Source organism: Natator depressus, chromosome 15 (assembly GCF_965152275.1).
Source record: "Natator depressus isolate rNatDep1 chromosome 15, rNatDep2.hap1, whole genome shotgun sequence".
Classification (NCBI taxonomy): Eukaryota; Metazoa; Chordata; order Testudines; family Cheloniidae; genus Natator; species Natator depressus.
The window spans coordinates 27,626,238-27,650,409 of record NC_134248.1 but is presented as its reverse complement, the minus strand read 5'-3'; the positions used below and the strand labels follow the sequence as shown (position 1 = coordinate 27,650,409).

The window sequence follows — 24,172 nt, the reverse complement described above, 5'->3', positions numbered from 1 at the left end:
TTTTAAAGTTGTACTTTCTTGTTCATTGTTGTAGGTTTTGGGTAGAGGAATAGCAGGAAGCATTGGAGTGGTGGCTTCTATTAATGAACAGGAAGGTATAGCAACTGTCAAATTTCCACCTGCCAGTATAGACTCTAGAAAGACCTCACAAGCATCAGACACATTAACTATTCCATTATCTAGGCTCTGTGTTCCAAGATCTGAGGTAAGGTCATTTTAAAATCCAACATTAAGTGTAATAACAAATTGTAATTATACTGTGATTTAAAACGACGACAACAATCTGCAGCATGTAAAAGCCTAATTCCTGTTTTGTTAAAGATGACTTGTGACATTTACATCATTGTTTTAAACATTTCATAGCAATGTTTATATGTAATTTCTCATCCAAATAACATGATATTATTCATCCTTCAGCACTTAAGGATGTTCCATAGCACGTTGTGTTACCTTTCCTTTTTGGCTTGTGATTTTTGTGTGGTGCTGTTTTTGTGATAGTACAAAATGAGAATTAACTCCAGGTGATGAAACGCCCTCATGTCTTAGAAACTAACTACTTGAATTTAACTTTTTACCGTGCCCCCCACCACCACCACCATCAGGCATTGCCTCTTCATAAACTGTCCATTACTGAGAAGGTAGTACAGGCAGTCCAGTCCATGTTGCTTCCTCAGGAGGGAAGTCTATCTATTCATACCTCACTTCCTGCAACAGGAGATGGCTCAACTCCAGTAATGGCAGTGGTCCGGCTCCTTGGTGAAATAAGAACAAGGTGAGGTTTTGTTCATTATTTATAAAGGGCTCTAAGTGTACAAGGTGCTGTACAAAATGTAAATGCTCCAGCCAATTGAGGTCATCTTGAGGCTTGTTTTTCCTATGTAAATATTGGCATCTTGCTACATGGAACAATTGTGTGTTTAATAAAGAATCATATTAGTTTCCAAAAGGAAATAAAGTTAACTGACTTTGTTACAATGGCCTCCCTGCTAATAAGGAGCCCAAAGCCAGGAGTGGACTTGGCAACCCGTTGAGCTGGGTGTTTTATTAACATGAAGTTGATCAAGCCATTTCTGCAGCAGTCCTAATGAACAACTAAACAAACAGAAGTAGACCAGAATGCACATTTTGTTGAGGCTAGTCCTGAAATTATTTTCACAAGTATTGACATCAAGTTCACCACATAATGTACATTTTTAATGTTTATAATTTTATTTTTTATTTTTTTTACCTTAAGAGCATGCCTGGTGATGGCCCAGCTATTAGAAGACAGTTTGTTTTGTGAAGAATTCATACAACAATGTCCAGCTGCTGTAGAAGTTCTTAACCTGGTGGCACAAGAGTGCAGCCCTGGTATGTATTTAACATGACCCCACAGTTTTACTGTTGTATTTTGTCAGTGCAGTGAGATAACAGATAAGTGAGGTTAATTTTAAACTTTAAATACTAGGCTATATCCCAAATAAAAGTGATCTATTTAAATGGAAGACAGTATTAATAGCACTTAGTAATATAATACAGTGTGGCTTATTACAGTTGCAGAAACCTAAATAAATTTGTGGTGGCTAATAGCTTGACTTCTTAAAATTAGGTTTTAGGTATAAAGGGAGTGGATTCACACCTAGTGTGAATATGGCCGTCAATTTTTGCCCCTCATAATACTCTGGTCTCATGGCTGGTTCACTGGTTTTGTGTCTTGTTTTTGATAAAGAATATCAGAAGTCTCTCTTGTATTGATACATACATCAGGGTGCAGGTATACTCAGTTTTAGTCAATAGCAAAGTCAAGCCTGAATGAAATTGCAGGTGATTTACTCAAAACTGTGAGAAGTTATCACTTTCCACAGTATGCATCCGATGAAGTGAGCTGTAGCTCACGAAAGCTTATGCTCAAATAAATTGGTTAGTCTCTAAGGTGCCACAAATACTCCTTTTCTTTTTGCGAATACAGACTAACACGGCTGTTACTCTGAAACCTGTCATTTTATCAGTAAGCTGTGATGTTGATTTATTTACAAACTGTGGTAGTCACATGAATGTACCCATCCATACTAATGTACAAACTGAGATGAAGGAAGTCTCTAAATCTTGGACTTTTTTTTAAATTTCTCCATAGTTTTTTGTGAGTGTAAGCTGCTGTTTTTCCTTCATTATTCTCTTTTATTCATTCTTTAGTGTATTGGTGCTCTTCTTGCCTATTTTAAAGACTACTCTTATTTTCTTTCCTTATTTTAACCTCCCAATCTCCTCCCCTGTTTATGGGTGGGCACTTGGACCCAGCAGAAGTTCTAGGGTTGAGGACAGATTAAAAGATACAGCCAGAGGTTCTTAAGTGGAGGAAAAGGACTGAAGAAAAGGAAGCTGTTAGGCTGTAGAACAAAATGGAACTCTGTTAGGTCTCCAGTATGAAATTAGGTATGCATAATTTATGGCACAGGAATAATTTAACTTCATCCTCATGCTGGGTTGTAAACCTGGTGGCTCTGCATCTTATTGGTTCAAAACTAACTTCCAGTAGATCTTTATTTATCAATATACATATTTGCTGACCAGACACTAAAAGTTAAATGCAAGCAAAACCAAAGTTTATGTAAATAGCACTTTTTTAGTTTGTTCATGCTCTTCAACTCCTGATTGCTGGTTACTGTGGAACAGCCTGCAATAAGTGACATCGTTTTGTTGTATGTTTTTATGGGATATCGACTGCTGACATAATTTCAGTTGCAGGGGGACAGACAAGGCTGATTTGGTGATGTAAATTTCCAAATTTTTTTTTTAATGGTGCTGTGAATCTGACCATTTTTTTGAATGTTGAGATGTCTTCCTGAAATTTCAGAGTGATTATCAGTCACTTTGCTGTTGATTTCTGCCTTTCTCTGTCTTGTAAGTCTTTCTCTCCCCAACTGTTGTTTAACAGTAATATAAAAATATTCAGCATTCAGGTTACTCCACTGCTGTCTTTGGAACTTTTATTCTTACAAGTTGTTTTTAATCTTTCACTTAAAAATATCTTGGCTTTGTAGAACTGTGTTATGACACATGATACTGTTCCCAATAGTGATTATACTCAGTGTGGTTAGTTTAAATAAAACACAAAAGAAATAATTCTTCCTGCCTGACAAAATTTGTCTTTTCTCCTTAAGATTTCCCTTCCCCATGTCACTGTCATGGCTCTCCTGCTTCCCAAAGCGGATGCTATCTTGGGAGATATTGTTTTCATTGGCTTCTAATGTTCCAAATCTCAGTGTAATCAGAAATTAAGTTTAAACCTTTGAATCAATTACAGGTGACCTGAATAGCATAGCTTCTTTAACAAGTGTTTTTAACCCACACTTTTTAATCTGTATAGGGACTAGTGAAAACATGTTGATTTATGTATTGGACAAAGCTACAGATCAAGTAACAATAGTTAACAGCCAGGAGAAATGGTTACTTTACCCCTTCAGCTTTTCTTACTCATTTCAGTTTTTAAAAGGAATATTATGTAAATTTTAAAAATACGATTTACTGTTCTGGAGGCTAATTTAAATTTCAGTTTTAGATTGTTTGCTTCATTTGTAGTCATTTGAACATTAGTTTAAATCCCCTTTGGCACAACTCTTCTTCAAATGTAGTGTTTTCCTTGATCAAGAATTCCCTGGCTCACAGAGTTAGGTCTGTGCACGGCATAGTACCTTCAAGGAAATGTTAGCTAGGCCCTGAAGAGCTCAAGCACTATCTGTACTCAGCTTCCAGGGGAGACATGCACTTCATGCCAGTCTTGTTCTTTCAGTGTCAGTTCAGCCGTAGGTTAAATATTTTAATAGGAGAGCCGGTTTATCTGTTCTCATTCAGCCAAAGCTCTGTGGCCTAGTTTTTTAAATAACTAGTGATTTGGGGCGTCTCAGCTTTTGGGCACCCAACTTGACACTTAATGCAGCTTGATTTTTCACAAAATGTTGAACGCCCTTCCATATCTGTCTTGGTACCCAAAATCACTAGATACTTATGAACAATGTGGTACTATGCTTAACTTTAATAGCAATCTATTCTGTTCCTAGTGAGTATCTCCACTGGCCATTTTATTCTAATGATCAACCTATAACTTCAAGGTTGCCTTACCTGAAAGTATCCTACAAACTTCAGCGCATTGAAGCATCTTGACTACCTGACAGCAAGCAGGATAGTTTGATTTGATGGTGTCTTAGTCAGTTTCATTTGCAGCTGTAACAAGCTCATTGATTTTATTTTAAATAAATTTAACACAAACATGTATTGTCATAAGGAAAATTAAATGAAACAAGGACATTCTGAATAGCGACTGTGGGGTGTAGGTATGAGGATGTCTTTCCACAGTATGGATGTTAGGTGCTGTAGTGCTGTGTAGTACTTCTTTACCCTCCATGCTAGGTAAGGATGGAGTGACAGCCCTTAATGCAGATCAGATGCTTTTGTTCACCTAAAATGAAATTTTTGCTGTTACTTGGAAATAATTTCCATGTACTTTTTAGACTTGTAATTCCTCTCATACGTGACACTTTCACTGAAATATAAGCCAGTCTCAGGTGTACTTCTTAGGTTTTTCTCAGTTTGGGTTTTTTTTATTTTGGGATGGGGAGGGGGAAGAAGTGAGGGGAAGATTAATTTCTGAAATGGACCTGATTGTCACATTTAGAGATTTTTATCACAGGTGTAATCTTTAGATCTCAAATGACTGTCTCCAACTAAACGCTCACGTTCCCAGTATTAATGGTGTTTTGGTTTGGTTTGTATTGTTATAGGGGAAAGGCTTCTCATTGTAGAAGTGCAATGTGAAAGGTTAAGAATGTTGTATCGAGATTGTGCTCGTCCCCCACCTCCGCCTCTCCAGGCAGACAGAAGACAGGTAAACATATCAACATGGCGCTGCTTTTCTGGCTCTTTCTCTAATGGATTCAGTTTCTGATACGGTGGTCTAAGGATGACCGGAGTCAAACCATTACAGTGGTTTAAAGGAAAAAGAAAAATTCATCACACTTAAACATGCTTGAATGCAACATATTGGTTATTTATTTTATATGCTGGGTCGAGTATGCATTCCATAGCAGATCTTGGACACTGGATTTCAGTAGAATGAAATCTAGCTTGTGACCTCAAATGCAGTCAGACTAAAACACTCTTTACCTCTTTTACAGCCCAAAGAGATTACTTGGAGCCCTTCCAGAGTGTTTCCACCTGTGCGAGCCTGCATGTTCTCATCACATCTTACAGCCGTGACCTTTTTGGCTGACCCTAGTGCAGGCGGGGGACTGCCTCGTGGCACGTTTATCTATGCTACCTCCCCAGTTCCAGTACAAGTAAGAAATCACAGTGATGGAGCAAATTTCTGTGGTGTTTTACCTAGTTTTTTTAAATGACCAACAAATTTTCTGTATGGCTGTTTCCTTAGGCCCCATCATTTTACTGGGAGATTGAAATAGTTTCCTATGGAGATACAGATGATGACACCGGTCCAATAGTTTCGTTTGGGTTTGCCACTGAAGCAGAAAAGCGGGACGGAGCGTGGACAAATCCTGTTGGCACATGTCTTTTTCACAAGTATGTTGCAAATGTGTTCATTAAAAATTACAGCCTGGTGCACTACATAAACTGAGTATAAGCTCCTCTGGACTGGCACCAGGCTTGCTTTTTGTTCCTGAATAGTGCCGAACGGATAATTTAAATGGAGCAATTAAAGTTTTGAAATATAGTAATTCCTTATCAAAATGAGGATAGTTCCAGTTGCATTTTAGCAGTATATAGCAACCACCTGAATGCTAACTGATGGTCATTTACAACGATATTTTTACCCTAGAGGTCTGCTCTTTTATGTTTAACTTTCTTCTTCACATTTACTTTCTTAGTAATGGACGAGCTGTGCATTACAATGGCTCCAGCTTGCTACAGTGGAAGAGTGTTCGACTGGATGTGACCCTTTCTCCTGGTATGTCAGAATTCAGTTTATTTACTTAGCTGAAAGAGCCTAACACCTCTTAAATATAAACAAGGTAATGGATGAAAAACAGAAAAATCCTTGTTTCTCTTTGGTCGTGTTTTATTTTCCTCTAGGTGATATAGCCGGAATTGGCTGGGAGAGAACAGAAGGCACTCCTCCCCCTCCAGGACAGCCAGCTAAAGGAAGAGTGTACTTCACGTATTGTGGACAGCGACTTGGGCCTTATCTGGAGGACGTCTCTGGTGGAATGTGGCCAGTGGTGCACATTCAGAAAAAGGCAGGTTTAACAGTAAAACACCTACTTTGGGAAATATTTGACTTTCACCAACACTAGTCAATGTTCCTGGGTGGAAACCGTGACCTATTTTTAATATCATTTTCACCTTTATTTATTCATTTGGGTTAAAACTTGTATTCTCACTCATCAAGACAATAAAGTAGAGCTGGTCTGATGAGGAGACTGAGTTAATCTTTATATACTAATAGGCCTTACTTGACTATTAATTCACTTTAATCTTAACAGTGACCTTGCTGCAAATTGCATTTGTCCACATGACTGTCTCTTGAAAGCACCAGGCTGAACAATTATAGCTCAAAGACTGTATTGAGCAGCTTTATATTTTTCAATTGTGTATTATCAGACTTATTTTTTAAACTTTATGGTCAATAATGCAAGGAAATCCATATCACTAGAGGATATGGTAATAACCAGTGGGGATCTCATCCTGTGGCCAAGGTTTAGAATAGGAAGATCACAACAAAGCGTTAAAATAGTACTTTAAAACAAAAACTTCTTATGCTTTATTTGAATTGTGTTACAGAATACAAAAGTCCGGGCTAACTTTGGATCTCGCCAGTTTGCCTATGCTGAGGGACAAGCTCACAGGAATGCTGCTGATCTGTGCATTGACCTAGCTGAAGAAATAAGTGCCAACTTTGAAGCATTGCCTTTTGCCATGGCTTCCGATAGCGATAACGATGCTGGTACCAGCATAGCTTCTGACCCTGGAACCCACGGACCTCCTTGTAGAATTGCTGCTGTTGCCACAGCTCAGCAACGTAAAGTGATCATTAGTCACATTTAAATCGCATGCTCAGTGTATTTCAGTAAAACAGTCTAAATCCACTTAAATGTTCTCGAATTGAAATTCTCAGGGTGCTCCCCAGATAAAATACAATAATCGTTAAAGAAACGCAATAGACCTTGGCAGATAAATGCTCACTTCATTTTAGACAAAGCATTCTAAAAATCAGTTATCTTTGTTTTACGTTATACAGAATAAAGCACTCAAATTGTTCTGAGTTAAAGTAACCATAATGAAAAATTATTTTATTAGGGCTCTGAATGTAGTTAGATGCCTCACTTGATTGAATTATTCAATGTGCTACACTATGTCAAAATGCATTAAACTTCCACCAAGTGATTGGAGAGAGAACACAGAATGCAGCATATCTGAAGAACTTCATGAAATATTTTAGCATGTGTAGTAATGATTGGGAGTTCATTATTTCCATTTGGTTGGTTGCAGAATATGACAGTGACACTTCGTGTCATTATAAAATGGAACTCAGCTATGAGAACTTGTTCACATCAGGCCCAGATCCACATCCCCCTGCTATTGCAGACGATGAAAGCGATGATGATGATGATGATGACATCCCCCGGGTAAGGAAGATGGGACACCTCACATGTTACAGAGCTGCTCTCTAGCTACAAGTCTTGTATTTAAAAAAAAATGTGTCATGAACTAATTTTGTTGCTTTGAGAAACTAGAGTTTCCATTAAATCTCTTGTTCTAAATGCCATTTGTTTTTTGTTTGACTTCTCTTCCCAGGAGGATCACTATGCCCTCTTGGTTAAAGCCTGGGAGACTAAAGTTTTCCCTACAATTAGAAGACGGTTCCGCAATGAAGCTGAGAGGAAGTCTGGTCTGGACCAGATTAAAGGAGCTTTACAGCTAGGTATGACTATCAAATGTTTATTTCTATGATCATAATTGTATGTGGCATATAACAGATGCAGGAATGAAACTGTGGGAGCTGGATTGGTCTAGCCAGACCCTTGTTGCACTTACTAGAGTCAAGGCTGCAAAACAGTTTTAGTCTTCTGTTTTTCCCGTGCTTGTAACTTACAGAAACATTCTTCTTTTGGGCAAATATTTTCCATGCTTGGTTTCTGCTGAAAAGTGAGATATTTTGTGTGGGGGAGAGGATTGTGGAAAGTTTCTGCAAACTCTTTTCTGTTTTTTAGGTTATGGGCTACGAGTCTTATGAGAACAGAAAAACATGTAGTCGTTTGGAGTTTAAAACACACTTTTTAGACACAGCTACATCAATACTGACTGAAGTGTGAAACGTGCAGAAGCGTTTTTAGAAAGAAGAAAGGTTATAGATGATTGAAATGGTTGGCAGCTTTTTAGCATTTAGCAGAGCTTAATGACATTTCTACCCCCTTGTGAGATAGTTGGGCAAGGAATAGGGGCTGATGGGACAACCAGTAAGAGGGAGTTTGTGTAAGTACCACACTGAAATCTCCTGACAAAAAAAACAGAACTAAGCTTTAACACTGGGCACAAAAGGTCACAAATGCAGCAATAATAATAATTAATAAAGTATTACATGATTTTAGGGGAGTTTAGCATTTTTTGCTAGATTCTACTGTATTCAACAGGGTCACTACTTTCATTTGAAAAAAAGTTCTACGTTTTTCATTGCAAAGATCTAACCATTACAACATAAAGATACGGGCTGCTGACCTGTTAACCTAGTTCTGCAGGAAACCAACGCCAGGCAAGGATGGGAACTTCAGGACTTAATTTGGCTCATTTTGAACACTAAAATTAATGTTATTGTTGGTACCTTAATTTCTCTACTTTGACACTTTTTTTTTAGTTGTATAATCCTGTATGATCAGAGATTTTTTTCATTTACTTTTCTATAGAAGTTTTTTTAATCAAAATTACTTGATTAAGGACCATAAAATCTTGACAAAATGCTACACAGTTCTCATGAACTCCTAGTGGTGTATTTTGCTTTTGATACTTGATTTTACTTGCTATTCAGGAGCTATTGGCAAAGTGCATGGGTGTAACCTCTATCAGACGTATGCTAATTCATTTTATTTTTATGGCTAGAAACCTTAGCCCTAGTGTTAGGGTTTTTTCCCAAGATGTGTCTTCTTCCATGTTGATAAACTAGTGATTTGGACACAGGGGAATGCTGCAGAAAGACTTTTCATTTCAGTACAAGTTTGGCAGCTCATCCTCACATACGATTACTTGCTCAGCGGGAGAGTCAACAGCCGCCTTCTACAGCTTATGTACGGGGCCCAATCAGCCTGAATATTCAATGACAAATGTGCTTTGTAAATAAGTTTTTCTCCTCTTTGCTTTAAAAGTCCTTTTTTTTATTTCATTGCCACTCTCAAGTTAATTGCACTTGGTAGGTCAACGTTTATACAGCAGCTAGCGTGTGAGTGACTGAGTATGTCTTTGTTCCTAGTCACTTGACACTGAGGTTCCTAGTCACTTCTTCATGCAGATTAAAATAAAACATTCCTTTAAAAAAAAAAAAGTCATGAACAATGAAGTAGATAAACATTTCTGTTCTGATAAAATCAAAACAAGCTTCTGTGCTGTGGTTTTCCCTTTATAATGCTCTTTCTTAGTTTGTTTCGTGATTATTATAATCCATTGGCTCATTAATCTTAGTTTAATGTATCCCTGGGTAGCGGAGGTTAAGTGTTCTAATGCAGGATATATTAGCTCATTGTTAGGAAAGCCTCACTTCAAATCAGCCTGGTTGATAGAATTTCAATAATCAGTAAAATCTCATGGTGAGGATGAGCAGTGGTCTTAGTATTTTGGAAGAATCTGTTTATTTCTCACTTCAGCTGGGAAGGAAGAGTAGAGCTTCTGCCACTTCTGTTTTCCTTTCCTCTACTCTTTTACTCTAGGGCCCTTGATATGCCAAGTGCAACATTTCCAGATATGGAAGCCATTCAGGCATTAGAACATAGTGCAAAAACTTGGAGGGCAGGAATACTAAAGCTCTGCTAGTACCCCTTCTGGTGCTCTGAGGATCTGAGGTTGCAAAAGGAACTGGGACTTTTGCATGTTTCTTTCCCTTTTAAGTGAGCATAAGAAGTATTTAAATGACTGAGGAAGGTTATCTTTAAGACTTATCCTAATGGACCCATGCCATTCTTATTTTGTTTCCTATGGTAGTTCTCTCTCTAAGTCTCTCTCTAATTATGGTATCCCTTAGAATGATGCTTTGAAAATGTCTACTCCTCATAAATTTCTATTTGGACAGCAAATCTACAGAGGTAAATAGTAAATGAGAATGACTTTCTTTGTCCAAAGTGCACAAACTTAGTGCTTGAAACACTATTTAATATAATGCAGCAGTAGATTACCCACAATGTTGTTGTCTTTATCACTGTCTTTTCAGAATAGCTTATAGTCTGCAGGTAAACATTTAGTTTAACTATGAAATAGTTATCATCAGTAGTAAACAAACTTGTTTCCTGAAACAGATTAGCTCTATAAATATTCTCCAGAAATCAGTATAATATTGATTTCGTCTTTTTGAGTGCTAGACATAAGGCCAGATTTTGCTACCTCTTACCCAAAGAGATGAATGAGGGGGAAGAATCTGGCTTGTAATGAGTAAATGAGACTATGTTGTGATATATTTGTTAGGTTGTGTGGTTTGTTACAAGACCAAGGCCAGCATCTAATCCAAATGCTATTCTGTTTATCAGGAATGGTTGATATAGCCCGACAAACAGTAGAATTCCTTTATGAGGAAAATGGTGGTATCCCAAGAGACCTCTATCTTCCTACCATTGAGGATATCAAAGATGAAGCAAATAAATTCACTATTGATAAAGTTCGGAAAGGTATGTCTATTTCAATCTTTATTTGCCAGTAGGAGAAAAGTTAGGACTAAACACCCTTTGACCTTGGCGCACATGGGACAAAATCATTATTTGGTTAAATTAAGGCTGCAACGTTTTTAGTTTAACAAATGGATAGAACTGGAGGGGTTAAATCACTGCTTTTGTTTTACCTTTTTTTAATAACTTCTCTAAAAAGTGAATCACTTGTCAATGTATGTGCTGTGCACGAAGTGAACGTGTAAAACAACTCGCCAAACAGCAGAATCAGGTGTGCTAAGGCTACAACTTGTGCATTGTTAATGCAAACAGTCTTCGTGCATTCTGAGCCAAAGATTAGTCTATCAGATTCTGGGTGGTAGGAGTCAGTTTGTGTATACTGTTAGTTTATTCAGGACCTTCTCATGTTAAATGATGTTTTGAAGACATGTTTTTCCTTTATCTCCAGGCCTCACAGTGGTGACTCGCTCCCCAGACAGTAACAATGTGGCCAGCAATGCTGTGGGAACGGCTTTACCTAAATTTGCTATTCGTGGGATGCTGAAGACATTTGGTCTCCATGGTGTTGTTCTGGACGTTGATTCGGTGAGTAAAGCTATATTTGTTTTTTAATGGGTTACAGCATTTTTCTCTGATCTACATGGTGAAACATGCTAGTTCATGTAAGATGCTGTTTTCTGCTCTTTGAGTAAAGATGTGTCCAATATATTGATGGCATTGTTTTTGACATTTCAGGTAAATGAATTGGTGCAAGTAGAGACTTATCTCAGAAGTGAAGGCGTGTTGGTAAGATACTGGTATCCTATTGACATGTTAGAAAGGCCACCTGCTGGCTATAGGAGGACTGCAACAAATGGATTGGTTACTCTGGATAATACAAACATCCAAATTCACAGGTAAATAAGAAATTAATGTAGTGTATTTAGAGCTCTTATATCAATATTTCCATGCATATTATTTGGATGAACATACAGTGTTTCATACAGTAAAATGTATTACTTATTGCAGCTTTGCTTTAAATAGTAGATTTCAAGAAAACTGCTGAACACCTTCTTAGTACACTCACTAGGTTTAGACCTAAAAAGAGGTCATTTGATCTCCACGTACTATTGGCTAGATCATCTTTTTATAAAAGGAGTTATGATGATCTTATTAGGGTTTTATTAAAACAAGAATGATCTCTAAATTATTCATAAATATTTAGCTCTGGCAAGGATACAAATATCTTGTCTAGTATAGTCACTTATTGTGATGGTGGTAATTTCTGTTTATCATCTATGCGCTCAATCCTGTGTGATTCTGAACACTTCAAATTCCTACTGACTTCAGTGGGACCTCAGAGCACTTCACAGGATTGAACTCATAATTTGGAAGACCAAGCTGTAAAAGCAAAGACCACTAGTGGAAGAGACCTACCGTATCTGAGGTCCCAACTGAAAGTAAAGGGAATTTTGGGTAGGAAGAATTTATGCCTTTACCTTGCCAAAAAGGGCCATCAGATCATTAATTAAAACTGAGGCATTGATCACTTCATCACTTTTTAGAGATGAGAAGCGTGTTTGTTCACTGCCCTTGTCTCAGAGTTACGAGTAAAGAGAGCTCTGTTCCTGTCATCAGATCCATACATGTGGGGCCCCACAACTATGAAGAGCGCCATAGGGGTTTTAAACTTGTGGCCTGCTGGTGCCCAAAGACTGGATAAACTTCTCACTACTGCTTAGAGTTTCTCATATAGAACCTACCTATTCAGTCACTATTGATTTGCTTTCCAAAGTGAATAAGGAAGATCTGGGTCTACTTAATAAGTTATCGCTGTTTTTGAGTTCGTACTCCTGTTGTGGGTCCAAAAATCAAGGTGGTAGGTATAGTTCCTATTTTAATTAACTCTGTATCTCGCTTTTTTATAGAGAACTTTTGCGATGTGAAGCCTCACTTGCGCGGTTGTACTGCCGCATGGCTCTCCTCAATATTTTTGCCCCCAAATCTCCACATCTGTTTACTCGTCTATTTCATATTCCGGCTATCCGTGACATCACCCTGGAGCACCTGCAGCTGCTGTCCAACCAACTTCTTGCACCACCCCTTCCTGGTAAAACAATACTTGAAAAATGCAGCAGCTCCGTTGCTTTTGATACAGTAGTATAGCAATGCCCATGTCAGTGTGCGCTTACAGAGAACTGTGTGAAAGACTGATTAAGTTTAGGAGTTTCTTGAAACTGACCATTTTCAGTTTGTTTCATGAAGCCATTAAGAGCTATTGTTTTTAAGTTAAGTTTTTCAGACTTGCATGAACATATGAAATAAGCAGTCTCTTACTAGATCCATGAGTAGCTAGAGAAAGGGCTAACCACCGTGTAAAAGCAGTCAAGTAAATTCTAGGCTAAACTGAGGTGTGTTCATTGCAAATGTTTATTAATGATCTCATGAAAAGTAAGCTGTAGGAAAGACTTCTCCTTCCTTATTCCTCCGCCAAACAGATTCCATTTAATATGTTGCTGTTCTTCTTTTAGTTTGTGGGATATTTTGTGAGAAACTGAAAACATTGTACGGTTTGAATTCAGTATAGGTATATAGCTGCCACTTGGGTCACTTCATTTTCAAAATTAAGCTCATCTCCAGTTTTGCAGAACATTTCATCCTTTTCCTAACAGAGTCATGAATCTGATAACTAATTCCTCGTGAGTCTAAGAGAATGCACGTGGCTGAATTCTGGGAAAAGATCTTGGGTTAAATCAAATGTGTGTTAATGGTGGAAATCAACCTGTCAAATGCCATTATGCATACTAAGAGATGCACGCAACATGGCAGGGCACTTAGGAGGAACTAAAAAGTAGCTAAAAATAGGTTGTAAATACCCAAAGTTAATCTAAAGCACTTGAAGATCTTCCCTCCCCCAAATCATTCTGAGACTGGATTAGCTCTCACAGAGGCTGCATCATGTGTGACTCCTCTGCAGAGTACAGAGTATTTTGAGGAATTGCATGGCTTTGGGATCCTTTTCTAGACTACAATTTAAATACTTGTAATTAAGCACACACCGTCCCTCCATACTTCCTTGCTTCTCCTGCCTTCTTAGCAATATTTTTTTTCCATTTCTGCCCTTGTTTAGCTAACCTGCGAGTAATTTGAATCATGTTAATATGTATAATTGCACCCCTCTGAGTGGGATTTCTGCAAACAGGCTCTTTAGGAATTGCTTTGTCTAGTGCCGCCATGCACTGCAAATTGGCCCTTCACAGCTCCTGCAGTAACTTAATAGACAGCAGCAGTCTGAAAGGGAGGCAGTGATAGGGAGCCTCCTAAAAATAGCTTGTTTGTGGGTGGGAGAAGCTTGAGGACAGGGACACCACTTCTCCCCGCTTCATCTCATGGAATGAGCGGGGAAAAACCCCAAGCACCATGGACTCATTGTACAGCCTCAAAAAACCCCTCAAGCTGGAGCTACTCGACCCCTTCTGTCTCCCAGGCCATCACATGGATGGGGATACTCCCCCACCCACATGGGCACTGGAGGAAGCAATGTCTACGTATGTGACGCTGGGGTAGGGAGATATCTGACTGCCTCCAGGGTGGGGCACAGTTAGGTGGCCCCAGAGCCCTTGCACTGCTTTTGTTCCTGGGGGAGTCCATGTAAAGATTGGAATAATGCTAGGACAGAATGAGACCAGGCCTTCGACCCTCCATTCAATTCTGTGTCAGCAATGTCAGGGGCACAGGTTTGGCCCTGGAAGAATTCCTTATACTGCTAAACCTTAGGAGGACTTGCACTTGGGCAGAAATGCAGATATAAAGGCTTGTGATCTGTGAGCTTTTTAAAACATGCTCCTGAGAGTTTCTTTGACTACTTATAAGTTCAGAGGATCTTCCAAAATATGCAGTGTATTGCATTTGTTCTTTACAGATGGAACAATCAGTTCAAGTTCTATTCTTTTGGCCCAGTCCCTACAGCATTGTATCCATTCCCAGAACTGTTCTGCCACAGACCTTTTCTACCAGGGCAATTCACAACAAATCAGGGAGTGGCTGACTGTAGCTATCACTCGGACACTACATCAAGGAGAGGAGAGTCTGTTAGAACTAACTAAACAAATCTGTTCCTTCTTTCAGGTAAACGATATTTTTTGATGCTTTCTGAATGTTTATAGTACTGTAAAGAAAATGTGAATTTATTAAAATATGTATTAATCTTTTTCCTCTAGAGAGATTGCCTTTCTTGCTAGAATATTTTTACAATACTTATTACTGTCCTTAAATTCATAATACTGTTAATCACACTGCAGTGTTTCTGTGAACACACTGCAATGCTATCTGGTCATACTGTACACTTTGTGCACACGTGCAGGGGGATAGCCTGTGTAGTACTGAAATGAATGGTCTCAAGTTATGTAACTACTTTGCAGTACTATTTTTAGTTGTAAAATAAGGGGCAAGGAAGGGGTTTTGGCTTATTGCTTTGCTTTTCCGAGGCTTTCATTGTTAAATGTCATTTTACAGACCGCACCAGAACAATTCCCCGCTGAAGAGTTCCCTATTTCAGAGTCCAAAGTCAATATGGATGTTAATTTTCCTGGGGCTGCTTTTGTAGTAGTGTCCTGTAAGGAAAGTCAGTCTGGATTCCGCAAAGAGTAAGTTATTAAGGAAGGGGGAGAGCAACCAGTTATAAAGAGACCCTGTTTAGGCTGCTGGGCCTGGATTGTGATCTGCCTCTCTCTAAGACCTCTTTGGGAAGTCTGTAATGCTTGTCTTAATTTTTCCACACAAATCTTTCCAAGGATTTATCTTGGAGAGGTGGGGGATGATAGTGCAGAAGGATATGACATACCCCTTGATTGTGTCCTTTTTAAGTTTGGGGTTTTATTAATTTTAATTAATTAAATTAATTGTTTTCTGGTTATTTTCTAGTTCCTCCCTGTATAAGGCTCCGTGGGCTCGCGTGTTTGTCTATGGTCTTGGTCATAAAATAAAGAGGAACGGTCAGTTAAACCTAACTGAGGCAGTATGTTACCCTCGGGATGCCTCTCCAACCAACACAGGCTTGACACCACCCCCAACAACCAATCAGTATCCTTCAGTGATTATCTCCACTGACAAGGTCCACATCAAATTAGGTAAATGTTTTTAGTATTTGCAAACTGAGGACAGGCTAAATCACCTTATTTATCAGAGTTTCCTGAGGCAGCACCAAACCTACGTTCTGTTCATGTGCGCTGTGCAAGGTACCAGAAAATAGCAGGCAAGAGGAGTATGCTGTCACTAACTAAACTGTCCGGGCAGTTCTAAACTGACAGCACCTCACGCTGCAGACTCATCAGTTCTCAGAAGCCAGCCGATGCTTGGAGTTTTCCAGGGGGTCTCCCCTGCTTGCTGCAGGGATTGGGGCGGGTGACTGAGCAGGCTGCACTCTGCTAAGTTCAGTCCTGAACCATTGCCCCAGGTCGGTGCTTTATTTGAGATGCCACATTCTAACCTAGTTTTAGCTATGTAGATAGTTATATGGCTGGCCGTCATCACTGTAGGATCAGGGCCCCTTGGAAATATTTCAGTAGAAATGACATTCTTTCTTCCCACCAGCCTGTAGGAGAAATAGCTTGATTTGTTTATAATTCGGGGGGAGGTGGGTAGAAAAGGCAAAAAAGCAAGGTTTTTTTTTCAATAAATTCTTCAAAGTCTCACCACTTATGGTCACTATAATTCCTGTATTCCATTTTGCACTAGCCCTAGTGTCCTGTCAATATTCAGGAAACCATTGTCTGTAGTACAATGAATATGAAAGATCTATACATTTTAATGAATACAAATCCAGAACTCTACATCTGGCTACATCATGAACTTAATATTTTCCTTTTCTGTCTTTTCATTTCTGTTTAATGAGAGGATTAGTCGATTTAATCAACTACCTCACTTAACAAACACTTAAGCTTAGAAAAATTTAAAACAATGTTTGAACCTGGCCTAATAAGATTTTGCTTTTTCTTGACACAGTTGTTGCCTTCTAGTTTATAGAATTGTAATGGGAATTCCTCTCTGTCGTCTTGTTTAAGGAGTATCCCCCCCTCCTGGTGCTGTCTTAGTTTTGCACTCTCTTCCGCTTGAATTCCCTCTGGCTATGGCGTTTACAGAACAGCTGTTAACGTGGAAATTAGAGGATGGTGATGTAAAATCAGAAGATGAATTGGATACTATCCCTGCTTCAGTTCTCCTACAAATGGTGGAACTCTTAGGTGAGAGTACAGTATTTTTTGAGTATTTAATGACCAGTGAAACAGCTGATCAACTGGAATGTTCAGAAAGAAAAATTACAGTATTTAAACTTCCTTTAAAAACCATAAATTCCATCATAATTACTAAACTCCAAAACAGTGTGCATTCGCATGGTTTAATAATGCCAAATTCTAAAATAAACTCAGTACTAGAAAAATCACATGAAGATTTTCCAGCTGATATCTATTTAAGTACATTGGGTAAAATTTTCAAGAGCACCTAAGTGCCTGAATCACTTTTGAAAATGAGACTTAGGAGTCACTTAAGAGCTTTTGAAAATTTTACCCCTTATCTCATCAATGCAAGGATGTGTTGACAATGAGGTTACTTAGTAACCAGGACCCTTTGTATTCTCCAGTACTGCAGCCCGTGCTTTGCCAGAGAAGCCTATGTTCTGAGCTTTGATTTTAAAAAAATCTAGCACTCATGGTTGTGAAAATGATTTTGTAAATCTGAATAGAGTGTAAACTGCTAGAGTGCTGTCCTCCTAAGTCTCCAGGTGGCTTAAAATCATGAATGTGGCCGTTTACACCACTCATATTTATCTCATTGTATTAACTATGAAACCTTAAAGACGGGAAAATCTAAGTATAAACACTAACTGCTTCTCTGCTGATCATTTGAAGAGAAATATCCAGGTCATGGGCTTATCCCAAAATTAAGTCTATGATTTTGCCATTCAAATTTTTAGTCAATTTCACGGCAGAGGTGCAAGGGAAAAAAACCCCAGAGTCATGAAAAAATCACAGAGACGTGGGGGTGTTGGAGCGTGAGAGCCCAGTGCTCCCTCCTCCTGCAGTGGCAGCTCCTGTCCTGTTGGGCTGGGCCCTGCTTCCTGCTCTACGCATGGTGACCTGGTACAGTAGGTCACAGCACTACTCAGGTTTGGCACATCCCCGCCCCCCATCTCCATCTATGACCGGGTGTACGCACCAAACCAGAGTGGCATTGTGACCTCATCGGCCTGGTCACAATGCCCACAGCAGAGAGCCAGGCTCACAGGAGCCATCACTGCAGGTTTCACACACGTCATTAAAATTCACAATTACTGTGAACAGTTACCATGACCTCCAGGCCAAAATTGTTGCCTTGCCCATAATCACAAATGGTCTCCGATACTTTCCCAAATGCCACAAAGCTTCAGTTATCCCTACCCAGCTGCTAGTACCTCCAGCTTCTCCTGACAGCTTCTTGTGATGCAATTATGCGTTGTGAATTGAAAAATTTGGAGTAAAACAAAAACTGGAAATGTGGAGACATCCATCACAAGATAGACTGAATGCAGCAATTCAGTAAACACAGGCCCATTGATCAGATTGTATTCTTGCATTTTTTTAATTTTAGTCAAGGTGATGCATTTAAAGCCTGCTGAACTTGAGTGATGCAAAATGTAGGTTTGTTTTGCCATAGGACCTTCTAGTATTATGTATTTGTAGGTTGCATGAAGATGTCTCTGTGGGAAGAATATCCCTATGGGTTTGTAAGTGGCCTTGCTTGATTTTACACCCGTTGAATGTTGTTGTCATAATTCATGTAATAAAGCCAGTCACATTGGAATAAATCTAATTCCCATGTCTTTCTGTCTTCCATACATAGGGAACTTTCTCTGGACGACAGACATGGCAGCTTGTGTGAAGGAACTGATATTTCATCTCTTGGGAGAGTTGCTTCGCAAAATTCACAATCTGGAACAGAAAAAGAACCCAGCAGGGTTGTCTTCTTCCATTGCACTTCAGCTAAATCCCTGTCTAGCCATGCTTATGGCTCTTCAGTCTGAACTGCACAAACTATACGATGAAGAAACTCAAAACTGGGTGTCTGGAAATGCATGTGGTGGCTCTGGTGTGGGAGTGGCTGACCAGGGAAGATTTTCAACCTACTTCCATGCTCTGATGGAAGGCTGTCTAGCTGTAGCAGAAGTGACTCTGCCAATCAACATGAGTGTAACAGCTAGTGTGATGTCCTCAACAAATGCCCCAAATCTAAGTGATTCCTCTTCCTCCTCTTCATCTTCTCCAGGACAGACGCCCCAGAGCCCAAGCCTCCTGTCAAAGAGGAAAAAAGTCAAAATGAAGCGGGAAAAGACATCGTCTTCAGGTAAACGGTCTTCATCCCGAGCTGCTGAAACTGACGCTGCAATTCTGAATATAGGAGGAAGCAAACCTGAGGATATGTTATGGTTTCATAGAGCGCTGACCTTACTTATAATTCTCAGACACCTAACTAAAAAGGATCCACAAGGGCTAGGTGTGACAAATGATGCTGTAGCTGATGCTTGCCAGGCACTAGTGGGTGCAACAGCTCATAGTCGGTTACTTGTGATTTCTGGAATACCAACTCACTTAGAGGAGGGTATTGTCAGAAGTGCAATCCGGAAGGCGTGTAATGCACATGGTGGAGTCTTCAAAGATGAAATCTACATCCCCTTGCAGGAAGAGGATCCCAAAAAAATCAAGGACAAAGCAGGAGGAGGAGAATGTAGGACTGACTTGGAAAAACCAACTGTGTCTAGTAGTGCAGACAGTCTCGATATCAGCAGTTCTAGCAGCGTCACACCTGCCATGAGTGTTAGTGCCTCAGCCTCTACAAGCCAGGCCTCCCTCTGCAGCTCGCAGGGTATCTCTCGGACAATTAGCGATATTTCTGTAGACCAGTTTCAAGCTGGACTGGAGTTGGCCATTCCACCAGGACTGCTAGAGCCACATGTTGTTTCCAGCCAGGAGAGCTTAGATCTTTCACTTTGCAGCACTGGAAGCCTTGGCAGTCTTGGCAGTCTTGGGGAACAACTTGACAATGTAGAAACAGCGTCTGTGTCTGATGTTGGATCAATGTACACTGTCACGTCACTGGACAACCAGCCACTGATGTCACGGCCAATCAAGGGTTTTGCAGTAGTGGAGGTAACAGCTTTCAGGCAGTCAGGGATTCATTTGTAGCTCCCCTTTCTTGGAGCAGTCAGGCCAGATTTTGTCCTAAATGAATGATGTCGATTCTAGTAACTGTCTTCCCCCAGACTCAAGAACAAAACAAATCTTGTTTTTCACTTCTCTCTACACCATATTGTGGGGGTGACTCACAGGGCCAAAGAGGGTGTTTCCTTTCCATATAGACTGGTGTGGGGGTAATACTACAACTTGAATAATTCACTTTTGTATATTGGATGGAGAGTGGCAGGTACTATAAACAAGCAATAGTTCAGCACAAATTATGCTATCTAACTAGGACACAGCATCAAATGCATTCCAATTAGAATTTGATGGATATGCTTTCTTGTACTAAATTATCTTCAGATTTGCCCCGGGATCACAGTGCAGTGACTCTAAACACTTTCTTTTGCCTTTATCAGAACCTTTAAAATCAACATCCTTTCTGAATGCAACAGTGTAAAGTCACTGTGGGTTTTTACAGTTTATTACTTCAGTAGACTTTAAGAATGTACTTGATTCCATCAATATTATGGTTTGACATTGAATGATTTTGAACTTTGTTGCCAAAAGAGTAGCATACTTGAGCTAACGTCTGCTTGTTTAAAATTCTCCTTTCCAAAGGACTGCAAATGCTATTGAAGGTCTAGTGCTCCTAAATCCCACATTTGAAAAATCTCCCCTGGGCTTCCAGATGCTTTCAGTAACATCTGCCTCAAGTTTGTTGCAGCTTCAGAATTAGGCTTGTGTTTCAGCTCCTCTTATAGAAGAAAATATAGTTTACTCCAAAGGAATGTATTCAGCTGTCTTAATTTTTTACTGAGCCAAAGATATTCACATTGAAATAAGCAATAGATCCTGTAAAGGAAAATGGTAACATAATCATGTTGAATCGTACACCTGGTCTGTAGCTATTCCGGTAATGATGCATTACTGATATTCACAGCTTCCAAGAAAGTTAGGGAGCTGGAACAATAGCTCTGGTTCCAAGGGCTAATTTTATGTAGATATTTTCTAAATACCGCACAGTTGAGGAGAACTGCAGGTGACCCTGAAACCTTCAAGTTGATCTAGAACTAATATTTTCGTATCTCAAGGCTTCTTATCTCAAGAGTTACCTCCAAACTTAAGAAATGGAATAGTCATTTCTCAGAGGCCTGTGTAATTAACCCAGGGTGTGGTGGTTTCAAAGAACCCACTTCCTAGGGTGGATGTATTGCCAGTAAATCTGAATTCTGGTATCAGAGAATTAATGTAGCACATGTATAATGTTAAACCTCTGCAAGAAAAGAGAATGCAAGACTTAACCAATATAAATGACAGATAATATGTTCCCCATCAGAATTCCTTGTAACTACTTTCGTTATTTACGCAGATAAGGTCACGAGCTAAAATAGAGAAAATCCGAGCCAGTTTATTTAACAGTAGTGATCTGATTGGTTTGTCAAGTCTGGATGGTGAAGATGAACTAATGGAAATGTCAACTGAGGAGATTTTAACTGTATCTACTGTAAATCAGAGTTTATTTGATACGCAAGGGAGCCCAGTCCTAGAAGACTATTTTAATGATAAATCGATAAAAGGTGTGTATCTTTCATATTGGCAAATACCTTGTTTCCAGATTTTATGCAGTGGTCACATTCTTCTCACTTATGCTGGTGTAAATCCAGACTAATTCATTGACAGACTGACAATGGAAAAAATTGTTCTCGTATAAATTACTTGCCAATAGATTGGGGGGAGGGGATATGTGACAGTTAGAGTATTCAGCAATCTCTAAAGCTGGTCAGATAGTCATGAATAATTTTTTATTTACTAATTTATTTAATAGTCGACGGGGGGGAAAATTGTGATTTTAACCCATTTACAAATATTATTAGATCAAACTATTCCTTGACTTGAACGGAGTTACGCTGGAACGAATCCAGAGTAACTGAGCAGAATTTTACTCATAGTCTTCGACTTACATTAATCAGTGGTTAATTTTACTCTAACAATGTGATCAAAACCTCTTGAATCAAATCATGAAGCTATAGAAAAGTATATCAGTTGGATGGGCCCTAAATTCTAAATGAGGGGGAGAAAAGATTAATTGGGGCGGGGAGGGAATAGCCTCAGAGAACAATTAATTCAATTATTGACATAAACACTATTGTGTACCTATGCAAATTGTGATGTGCACCCAGGAATCAGCTGGATAACTAAATCAATTGTTGTTATAATTTTGAGTGACATCAACGTAGTGGATCAAAATAAATGGAAGGCACTGTCTGTAGTACCATAAATTGAACTTTAAAAATGTCATGACTGCTGTGTATACTGTTTTCTAAACTATTTGCTGCCTAGTATTTTAGAGCACAAGTTTTTTTTAAACAATATAGTGAATGAATAGAACCATATCTTCCCAGTGTCTTAATTCTAAACTCTCTTTTCATGTTGGATTTGTACTGTATTGCAATTTTTTGTATTAGGTGAGAAATTGGTCCCAGGTGCTCGAGAAGTCCTCACAGACATATTTAAGAGCTGTGTTCACTCTGAACAAATGCTGAGCCTAACTCCAGCAAAACCCATTAAAGTTGCTGATATTTATCTGAGTAAAGAGCAAATAAATTCCCAGACTCCTGGAAACCTTCTCCATGTTTTCTTCACAAATGTCCGCCCACCAAAGAAGGTGCTGGAGGACCAACTCACTCAGGTAGCCCTGTGTAAAACACCTCTTTAATTACTCTCCTGGTGTAATTTGGAAATATTGGGTAATCATTCATTTCTCTTTTGGAAGATTTTAAGGAAATACGGTGTGCCCAAGCCTAAGTTTGACAAGAGCAAGTATAACAAGGCAGGCAAAGAGCAACATCCAGTGAAAGTTGTGAGCTCCAAACGTCCGGTTACTAAACCACCTGCAAAGGAAAAATCTGTGCTCAATAGTGTCAGGTTAGTGCCTTGAACTTTTCTGCAGTCATAAAACAGCTGGCTTCTCTGCAGGGAACTAGTTTTTTCTTTTCAGTATGTCAGAACACTGGTATGCAGAAGATGATTTAAAAAAAAAATTAAAAAAATCAAGAAGAGACCTAAAATAACTCATGGCTTTGAGGGCATAAATCCTCTTACGTTAAACAATATTTCATATTTTAGACTCAGACCACACTCAGTCATTTAAGGAAATGTACATTCTAACCAAAAAAATGTTTCTGTCCCATAGCAGAACAGCTTTAAGTGAGAAGAAACCTACTGTAAAGCCAAAATCTCCAGAGAAGGGCAAACCTGATGAGAAGGACCCCGAGAAGTCTCCTACAAAGAAACAAGAAGGTAGGGGCTGTCTAGAAATTCTTCTCATTACTTTCTATCTGAAAACATGCTATCTATCAAAGGGTAAAGATTTCAAACATGTAAATTGGCCAGGTATTTCTAGACTAAAAATGAAAGACCACTTGCTTTTTTTTTTTTTAAATGAGGTTAATTTATAAGCTGTCTAAAAGATTAAACTAATTGCACATGTGGGCCCAATTTCCACTCTCACTTGTATCCATGTGAATCTAGAGTCCCTGAGGATGAGTAAATGAGAGCAGAACTTGGCACATGATTATTATTATAACTCAAACGGCGTACTAAGCACTTGGGGCAGGGAACTAGTCTTCCTCGACTTCCAAAGAGCTTAAGGTATAAAGGCAACGTGTAATGGAGATGGAATGTGATTGAACAATGGGACTATTAAGCTGAAATAAAAGCTTCAGAAATGCTACATAGCTAGCATGGCAATCTTGGGTCTGGTACAGCCAGGCAGGGGAATGGAGTGCAAGGCTCTCGCTTGATATTCCACTCCTGGGCCAGCAGGGCTTGAGAATGAGGGTTCATTCTGTGGCTCCACCCTTCGCTTTTGGAAACACACGGTCAGATTATAGGACACTAACCTTGGAGAGCTAGCATAGCTCCCTCTCAGGCAGAAATGCTCCTTGATGGAATTGCAGGGATGGAGTCGTTAATAAGGGAGAAATGAACACTCTGGATTAAACCCTAGCAACCCTAACAGTTTCAGATTTTTTTCTGGGAAAGGCTGTCTTGGATTTGTCCCTTGTGGAGAGGACAAGACCAGTGGGAAGCAGGCAGGTAGCTTGAGTTTCGGATGTGAGTTGAGGGTAG

At 39.3% G+C, this 24,172-nt stretch overlaps 1 protein-coding gene across 3 annotated transcripts in view; it reads left to right on the top strand.

Moving 5' to 3' along the window:
• HECTD4 (HECT domain E3 ubiquitin protein ligase 4) overlaps nt 1-24,172 on the top strand; it is a 125,692-nt gene that overhangs the window by 88,693 nt on the left and 12,827 nt on the right. For all 3 annotated transcript variants that reach the window (XM_074972732.1, XM_074972731.1, XM_074972730.1), the window contains exons 42-65: nt 35-205; nt 603-772; nt 1,235-1,350; nt 4,758-4,861; nt 5,151-5,312; nt 5,405-5,553; nt 5,859-5,938; nt 6,064-6,227; nt 6,772-7,009; nt 7,480-7,616; nt 7,786-7,912; nt 10,716-10,853; nt 11,299-11,435; nt 11,586-11,746; nt 12,758-12,939; nt 14,752-14,957; nt 15,345-15,475; nt 15,753-15,958; nt 16,892-17,071; nt 18,708-20,011; nt 21,411-21,618; nt 22,507-22,730; nt 22,815-22,966; nt 23,235-23,341. In XM_074972732.1, the coding sequence (XP_074828833.1) occupies nt 35-205; nt 603-772; nt 1,235-1,350; nt 4,758-4,861; nt 5,151-5,312; nt 5,405-5,553; nt 5,859-5,938; nt 6,064-6,227; nt 6,772-7,009; nt 7,480-7,616; nt 7,786-7,912; nt 10,716-10,853; nt 11,299-11,435; nt 11,586-11,746; nt 12,758-12,939; nt 14,752-14,957; nt 15,345-15,475; nt 15,753-15,958; nt 16,892-17,071; nt 18,708-20,011; nt 21,411-21,618; nt 22,507-22,730; nt 22,815-22,966; nt 23,235-23,341 (4,954 nt within the window). The remainder of the gene's footprint in view (nt 1-34; nt 206-602; nt 773-1,234; nt 1,351-4,757; nt 4,862-5,150; nt 5,313-5,404; nt 5,554-5,858; nt 5,939-6,063; nt 6,228-6,771; nt 7,010-7,479; nt 7,617-7,785; nt 7,913-10,715; nt 10,854-11,298; nt 11,436-11,585; nt 11,747-12,757; nt 12,940-14,751; nt 14,958-15,344; nt 15,476-15,752; nt 15,959-16,891; nt 17,072-18,707; nt 20,012-21,410; nt 21,619-22,506; nt 22,731-22,814; nt 22,967-23,234; nt 23,342-24,172) is intronic.